Source organism: Pyrus communis, chromosome 11, assembly GCF_963583255.1.
Source record: "Pyrus communis chromosome 11, drPyrComm1.1, whole genome shotgun sequence".
Lineage (NCBI taxonomy): Eukaryota > Viridiplantae > Streptophyta > Magnoliopsida > Rosales > Rosaceae > Pyrus > Pyrus communis.
This window is the reverse complement of record NC_084813.1, coordinates 18,375,248-18,384,327: the sequence shown is the minus strand read 5'-3', so window position 1 is coordinate 18,384,327 and position 9,080 is coordinate 18,375,248. Positions and strand designations below refer to the sequence as shown.

At 38.2% G+C, this 9,080-nt stretch overlaps 1 protein-coding gene across 1 annotated transcript; it reads right to left on the bottom strand.

The window, feature by feature from the left end:
• Positions 1-44: 44 nt before the first annotated feature.
• Positions 45-7,114, bottom strand: LOC137709119 (uncharacterized). The gene is made up of 22 exons (XM_068448244.1): positions 7,067-7,114; positions 6,436-6,969; positions 6,016-6,293; positions 5,798-5,884; positions 5,521-5,655; positions 5,301-5,422; positions 4,861-5,025; positions 4,495-4,600; positions 4,105-4,210; positions 3,892-4,002; positions 3,614-3,777; positions 3,338-3,455; positions 3,014-3,238; positions 2,387-2,577; positions 2,106-2,273; positions 1,857-1,962; positions 1,568-1,705; positions 1,212-1,370; positions 854-1,063; positions 573-767; positions 417-488; positions 45-328 (listed from the first exon to the last, which is right to left on the bottom strand). Exons 1-22 carry the CDS (start codon positions 7,112-7,114, stop codon positions 170-172), a joined length of 3,597 nt encoding a protein of 1,198 aa, XP_068304345.1. The 3' UTR covers positions 45-169.
• Positions 7,115-9,080: the final 1,966 nt, after the last annotated feature.

The window sequence follows — 9,080 nt, the reverse complement described above, 5'->3', positions numbered from 1 at the left end:
AAGAACAAGGCAGAATTTGAAGAGAAACTCTGAAAATTATATTGCTTTTATTAATATGAAGAATTTTAATGCAAAGTTATATTACAAAATGAATAAGATTGAATGAATACTATAGGAATTGTGCAATATACATTTTGTGCTACAAATATAGACATTCTGACACTTCCTGCTAAGCATAGAAGTAGGTAGAGGCATCTGTAGCATTTTCTGTGTCTCTGCAGAGAATTGATCGGGCTTCAATTACTGAACGAGGGGGCTCAAGATCTTTCTCTTGCAGTGCATTGCCTTGTAAACGCTGCATCTGGGAAGCAAATGTATCGTCCAATATCTGCAGACAAAATGAGATTAGAAGGTACTGCAGCGTGTTGCCTCTAATTAAGTTAATTATGGTTTCAATCTGATCTGAAGCCACTTACCCCGAGAGCATAGTAAGATCCATTGTACCAAACTCGATTTTCCTTCCTGCCTTCGAGGAACTTCAAAACAATCTAGTACATAATAATCGAAATGTGTCAGCGTTGAGAAGATTTGGAAATTAATTGTTGTGTGAAATACAGGTCTCTCTAATTTACCTGTCCCATTCTATCCCAGAATCCGCGACAAATTGTGATGAATATTTTGCTTGTAAAGACCTCATGCAAGTTGGAGATGGAGTCTACAAGCTGTGAACTCAGTGGATGCATTCTTTCGCGGACCTCAGCCTCTCCATCTTCTTCCTTTGTTTCCTCTAGAATCCTTTTCAGCCTTGTGTTACGGTTAGCTTGCACCTGAAACAATCATATATGAGAAACCGTTGCTAATTTTTACCTGTTGGACAGAAGTTCGAGTATTTGAACCAGAAGAAAAGACTTACATTGCTGATAAGCTTCCCTACAGTTGCCTGCAAGTAATTTTTGTATTTCGTTCTCAAGAGAACCGTGATTCCATTCATCTGCTCCCCAAACAGCGACTTCTTGTTATCACCCATGACAGGCAGAAAAGATGCCCATGACTTTAAGATGTCTTCTAATGTACAATGAAGGACATCAAGAATTCTCTTCATGGTGTTTAAAAAGGTTCCAAGCTGACAAATAAAAGATATTTATAAGATATACAAACAAATTAACATATGCAATTGCGACATACAAATGTATCTGTGCGCATGAGGGAGAGAGTTACTACATCTGATTTCATTACATTGTATGGGAAAATTTTGCAACGGCAGAACTCACCTGATTAGGAACGGTGTAGATTGCGACTGATTGTCTTCTTGTCAGCTTCTGGACCTGCATATTAAGCCTCTTTTGGATACCATCTTTCAATGGAGTCAAGATATCGTTATATTGTTTCTCCAGTGCTTTTATGATTGCTCTTTCAACATTAGCAACAGCCTGCACAGAGCCCACAAAACAGCTTAGACAAATGTTGAAAGCTCGTTTATAAATACTATAGGGATGAGATAAGGGAGTGACATTGCTGCCCGGGCCCCTGCCGGGGGGGGGTGGTTGTGGGGGGTGTTGAAGAGGGGGAGAGAGAGAGAGAGAGAGAGAGAGAGAGAGAGAGAGAGAGAGAGAGGCAGAGAACTCACCTGTTCCAAAATCAAGGAGTACTGAGGCCATCGGTTGAGTACCACCTCGTATTGGATAAGGTTCTCTCTGATATTTTCGTACATATCCTCAGCAAATGGTGAGGTGGAATTATTTGTTGACACGCCAGACCATGGCACCTGAATCATTATTCAGATCACGTTAGTTATGGGCAATTCCTCAAGTTGAACAATTGCCTTCAGTGGAAGTTTGCGCTAATGTGAGCAAGAGCATCAAAGAATAGACTACACATGGTAAGCTACATAATAAGTTCTTGGAGTGATGTTATACCTTTTCTGCTCTGCAACGTTCAAGTAAGTTAAGTTGCATATCCTGTACCCAGACCATTATGTAATCGTGAAACAGATTCTTCGAGTCAACACCGCCCTGCACTGGACTGAAGCAAAAAAAACATGACATGATAAATTATTTAAAGTACACTCTACAAAACAACAGAAACTTCGTTCTACAAAATCAAACCGCAAAAATTTATTCAATTGTATGCTATTAAGGATTTTGGTCCAAATCGCTTTCACAGACCTGATATTCCAAGACTCAAGGTTTCTTTCGAAGTCAGCAACTGCAATTAAAAGCTCATTTACATGTGGCTGTGGACCAGATGGAGGCAAGGCAGCAAGAAACGCTCGAAGCCTGCTGCACAGCTCAGTGCTGTAAATGGCAGCAGCTATATTCGAGAGGTCAATTGAACTGGAAATAAGTCAGATTTCAGTATTTTTCACTCAAAAATTCAAGAATATCAATCCAAGTGTAATGTTGAACAATGAATCACAGTATTAGGTTCAAAAGACACAGGCCTGTACCTGGGGAGTACATGCTGGTTGTGGATTTTGATGTCTGCCTGAATTTCCTTTTGTATATTCATACACAAATTCTTCATTTTCAGATATGCTGTCGAGATGGATATGGGGTCCATAAGGAAGCCTTCAGAGTTACTTGACACAAACTCATCAGTGTCTAGAGCATGCTTCCGGTACCTCTTTTTTGCTGCTGTCTGTTAAAAAATACATTTGGTTTTAAATTCTATTTTCCTGAGTAAGTTCCAATTAAAACAAAGTGCAAAACAAACCCAAGAAGTCATTGATTTAGGTCGTATGTTGAGTTGTTAAAGAGGAAAATTACATCTAGACACTGCCCCTAGAAAAAGAAAAAGACAAAATAGCAGCTAAAATGTTCACAGGTGTATTCTAGTATGCATAACTGGGCATGTTCCCAAGTGTTTTATAATTGTCATAAGCTCTCTAATTTAGTGACAGTAATAAACCAGCACTTGAAATCTGCATGGTGGAACCGAATACACTCTTGTGTTAGGTAATCAATATTTGAGGATAAGAAAACTAGAGACTTCCAACTTCATCTGAAACATTCATATATTTAACAAGTCCTTTCATGGAAACATAAGGAGATAATTATTAACATTTTTCATGTACCTGCAAATAGTTGCGTAGCATAGTCTGGGCATCGAGAGTGAGGATATCATGAAGGATCATATAGACTTGTACAGCAGGAGCTAGAGCTGGAGCTGCAGACTCCGGGGTTGGACCAAACGAGGATTTGAACCCTGTGGGTGATCCTTCATCTAATGACTTGTAGTTTTCGAAAACATTTGCCAAAAGACTCTCAATTTGGTTTTCACAGTCTAACAGTATACTTTTCTGCAAGAAGACAAGATCAAATCCAATTAAAAACGAAAGGAAGTTAAAATTTATTTCACAGGGAAATTCAAAAAAAAAAATTCTTGGTATTAAGTCTACCTCCTGCCTTGTCAAACATTTCTGACTCCTGGCCTTTATTATAGGTACTAGTAACTCATTCACAAGCTCTAAGCAACCTGTGGTCGGAGTTCCCACATTCATGACATGCGACAGATATCTACAACGAAACCAAAGGGAAGAAAATATGATGCCGTGCCATCACAAAGAGGAGCATACGAAGCTTTTATTTTATTATTATTATTTTTTTTTTGGTTTGCAGGAGAAGCAAAGAATCACTAATTACTAGATTTGAAAAATTGCACATTTGCGACATACCTGAGCTTTGTGTATGACTGGGAAACTTCATAATAGTCTGCAAACTCGGTCAACAACCACTTCCAAGTTCCATGTAACCATAGGTTCCGGGAGTGAAAGTTTTGTGCCCGCATAGCAGCCTCCAGCAACAAATCATATGCTAGAGTCTCTGCAACTGGTCCACTCTATAATGTGTGAAAAAACAGGTGAGATCAATGCCAAATTCTTAGACTGAACAGGGAAGAAATGAAATGTGTGACAAGATTTTCTTAGATGAACAGAGATGGAAGAAGTGAAACCTTGATATGATTATCTTCATCACTTGTTATCACACTACCAATGCTGAGCTGAATCTTCCCAATACATTCTTGATCATCATGGTATAATGGCCACCAACGAAGTTTATCACTCTGCATAATCAAGAAAAATCACATCATATAACATGCGGATGGTAGAAAGATATTGCCCTGCCTTAAGAAATCAACATTGGGTGATAGGGTAACGATTCATACGGTGCTGTCATTCAAGGATGAAATAGGAATTGTAGTTCGACATTGGACTGATTTTTTCGTGTCTTGAACTTCTACCAAAAGAGCATCCACTTGACTCTCTGGAAAACTGGAAGTACATAGACATGTAAGATCTTTTCCGCATTTAACATCATATGAAACTCTCAAGTCATAACCAGCGTCCCTTGAAGGGGACCGACACTTTGGTATATTAATTAGACTATGCCACAGAACTTAAAGTACCAACACAAGTTACCAACATATCCATTCAAATGAGGGTTAAATTGACACCAGGGTTTAGGGTTCAACTTTTTTCTTTTGATTTCATTAAAGCAGAAAAGCACTAAAGCCTAGAAACATGCTACTTTCCGTTAAAGTAAAACAGAAACTTACAACACATGGTAATCACCGCTTCCAGGGTGCAAACAAATTGCGGAACTTGGCTCTACTTCGGTTTCTTTGGTGGCACTACTAAGTTTGAATATGCATGAAAGTGGCTCTGCACACACAAATAAGATAAGTTTCAATCATCCATTAAAACACAAGACTCACATTGCCTATTAATTTCATTATCAAAAACACAAGACATAAGTCACAAAAAATCCACCAAGAGATGCTACCCATTGATATATCTCTTATCCTAATCAGTAAGAATAACTTTCTCGGGTTGTAATATATAAATTAAATGGTGGCTGAATATTAAGTCTTTGGAGAAAATTAAATTTGAGAACAAAAAAGGGTTCTTCATATGGCACAAACCTTCTGGTGTAATCGAGAATGACGATGACTTTAAAGAATTTATGCCAGTTTTTACTAGTGATGAAACATGACGGACGTATTCTGCCCCTGCTTGTATGTACATTGCACCTCGCTGTGAATATGTGCTCTTCAGTTTCCTTCTTGGTATTACTCGAAGTTTCCTCACTGCCATCATTCAAAAATTACGTCAAGATACAAATACACAATGTGGCCTACTTTTATCAGCTTAGTGTCTAAAATAAACCTAAAATCCTTGGATAAAATTATGCTGGCATAGAAACCTTTTATTACTGGTAAGAAATAATTGAGTAAACATTTCATATTTTCGGCCTCCCAAAACAGTTGTAAATAAAGAAACTAAAATAAATTCGGTAAAGGAGTTTTAAAGATCAAGTATTCACTATCTTACTAATAACTTTAATCCATTTATAAGATCATACCTTCAACTCTTATCTTTCCAACCACCTTCTTTGCTTTCATAGCAAAAGTTTGTTCTGTATTCCGACTAGTCTTTGCTTCTAGTGGCTGTGCTCCTCTGGGTTGCAACAAAAATGTGTTTAGCCTGTATAATCAGTGTAAATCAGTGACCAATCAAAGCCTGAGAACTAGCCATGAAACTTCAAAGAACCGAATATTTAGGATTAAGAAAATGTAGCTAACCCAAAAGCATTCCGAAGAACCAGGCACTCGTCACGTAGAAATTCAGGTGCCTCAGTGCAGCCTCTTGCCCATGCTTGTAGGCATAAGCGTATGCATGCCTCATGTGCAACCAAGGTTTGCCAGGCATATTGACCACTGCAATGATTCAATTGGATACTCGGACTTTAGAATGATAAAAGTAATATGTTTGCAGAATCTTTGATGCATTTACTTCACTAAATCAAAAGAAACAGTAAACAAGTATCTGCCTTCATATGAAATTCAATTGTGGAAGCACCTGGTATGATAATAAGAATGGTCTAATTGGCTGGCTTGCAAAGAAGGGACTTTCGTTTCTGTTTCTCCAGCTATGCTCTTGTTCACTCTACAGAAGACAATGTCAAATTATGTAAGAACTATTTAAAACCCGAAACGAAAAAGTTAAGAATCAAATTAAAGTCACAGTCCACATAAAATACCAAAACAAGAAGAGCAAAACCACTCTTTATTCAATACCTTTCACCAAGTTGAGAAGCTTTGAAAGAACCACTATCCAAATCTGCTAAACCCTCTACACTCCCATCGAACCCCATTGATCCTCTTGATGGGCAGGTCCAATTTTCAGCTGCATTGCTTTCTCTCAGCCGCTCAGAAGCTTCCTGCCCTCCTTGAATTTCATCCTCATTACCCGAATTGTCTCTCCCAATTTCGAAAATCGGAGGCGCACTCGGAGTTCCCAAGTCTGCTGCTGAATCTCTAAGTACACCACATTCATTACCACTTGGGGCAGTGCCCTGCAACAAAAAAAATCCCACAAACACATAGATTAAAAATTTACAAACAAACACTTAACTACTAAACAAAAAACAACCCTAAAGTAAACCATATTATCATACAATATATTAAAAAGATAAACTTTTTTGCATCAATTCCTACATTGAAATTTCGAAGTTGAGCCCTTTTCAGAACCTGATTGCCAGCACCCGGTGTCGAAGTTTTCAGAGCACATTTCTTCTTGAAACCCACTTCACCATCCGTAAATCTTCTGCAATTTCCGGGCAATTCAACCCTCAGACCCTCCTTCAACAACCCTCTATTCAACACACTGCTTGGCTTATTCCTATAACCAAACATCTCCTCTTCTTCTTCCTGATAGTACTGCTCCATTGGCTTCGACTCTTCCTCAAAGTAATTGGCAGACGAACCCGTATCAGAAACCGAAGCCACACTCTCGTTGCCGTCATCGTAGTCATCGGTGTCGCTGCTTAGACACGGAGCCACCAAGCTGTGAGGCGCGAGCAGGCCAGTGTGGAACTTCAGCGGAGGTAGAGCGGGACCGCCGCCGCCGCTGTTGGTGCCGAAGCGCAGTGGCGATATTGGGTAAGCGTCGGAAGTGAGTTTCTCGGCAAGAGGCGATCGGACCGCTTGTGGGGATTGTTGCTGTTGTTCTAGCGCTTCAATTTCTGATCCCTGCAAATATTCAATTGAAAAATGAAAACTGGAAATTGAATGCTCAAAGATGTGACATGGGTTTTCGAAAATTTTTGAACTTTGGGGATTTGGGTACCTGTTTGATCCATTTGATCGCATTTTCGTCGAGGCCTTCGGTGAACATTTTTCTGAGTTTCAGATAGAGAGAGAGAGACAGACAGACAGACAGAGAGAGAGAGAGAGTTGAGGGGAGCGGAGAGAGATGGAATAAGAGAAGAGGAGACGGAGAGAGCGTAGGTCGGTGGGTTTCGGCTGGCAACGGCTAGTTAGATATTTTATAATTTATTTATTTTCGCATGAAAAGGGACCTTTCTCTTCTTTTTCGAAATTAAAATAAAATAAAAATTGGGCATTTTGCATTTGGCATTCTTCTCCATATCTCCTATTTTCTCATTGTCCTTTGGGTGTCAATCTAACCATTTAGAAATAAAAATTCTTATTAATTTAAACTTATATAAAAATAATAAAAAATCTAATATATGAAAATAAAAAGATTCGAACACACATGAAATATGAAACACACTGCACCGCCTTGATTAATTGACATAACTCTACCAATTATAAATTTTAGTTCCTATATTGTTGTCTCCTCTGGGGCCTTTTGGGGCATCTTTTGCATACATAAGCATAACTAAAGTTGCCTATAGTAGCGTACTAACTTTTCTTCACCTAAATTCAAATTCGCCATTTCAGACTTTAAATTCCATTAAGTATGACTCGGAAAAAATAACACAAATTATACCCTTTTGTTTAAATTAAGTTATTCGGCTGAGATTTGAATTTGAGAAATTAAGAAGGAAATAAAAGAGTGAAATGAAATGCAAATGGAAGGCCATTTTGCTAAGATCGCCTTTGATCTGAATTACTTGAAGAGTACCAAATCAAACTGTAGGGCAATTGGAAGAGCTTTCAACCCTTTGCAAGTTTCCACAAGAGATCTTCCAACTACGTTGCTCACCTTTTGGCTAAGTATTATTCCCTTATTATCTTGTTCTTAATATACCACCATGGTTATTTTCTCTCTTACAAAGTGATGTATATTCTTATTCTTTTTTGGGTCAATGTGTGAGAGGGGACTTTGACCTTCGAAGAAGAGGTATTACTAGACTAATAACCAGATGGTGATGCTAATTTTTCTTTTTTCTTTTTTTATTTTTTTATTTTTTTATTTTTTTTAAGTGAAAAGATTCCTCTCATACACAGAAACAAAAGAGCGAGGAATGGGATTTTACTCGCATTTGGAATAGCAGGATCTTCTGACATACAATATTAACTTACTGGTCCAGTGTCATGTAATTACGTCGTTACACGAAAAAAAAAAAAAAAAAAAAAAAAAAGAAAAAGAGAACAATGATAAGTTGCTCCTACACATTTAGCATATAACAAGCTCTTCTGACATACTATTAGCTTATTGATTAAGTGTCAGATAATTGTGTTGTTACATAAAAAAGGAAAGAGAACAATGAGTTGCTCTCGTGCATGTAGCATAGCAGGCCCCTCCAACAACGACAAACTATTAGCTTATAGGTCAAGTGTAATTATGATAAGTGTGTCATTACGTGAAAAGGAAAGAGAGCAATGAGTTGCTCCAACATTTGGTATAATGGACGCCTCTGACATACTATTAGCTTATTAGTCGAGTGTCCAAACAATTGCATAGTTACGTTAAAAAAGGAAATGTATCAATTGCTACCGCATTTGGCTAGCAAGACCCTCCGACAAACAATTAGTTTATTAGTCAAGCATCTCCTAGATATTTGTGTCATTATGTATAAAGGAAAGAGAACAATGAGTTGCTCCAACATTTGGCATAACGGACGCCTCTGACATACTATTAGCTTATTGGTTGAGTGCCCAGACAATTGCATCGTTACGTTAAAAAGGAAAGGTATCAATGAGTTGCTACCACATCTGGCATAGCGAGACCCTTATTAGCTTATTAGTCAAGCATCTCCTAGAGAATTGTGTCGTTATGTAAAAAAGGAAAGGGAGCAATGAGTTGCTCCAACATTTGGCATAACAGACGCCTCTGACATACTATTAGCTTATTGGTTGAGTGTCCAGACAATTGCATCGTTACTTTAGAAAGG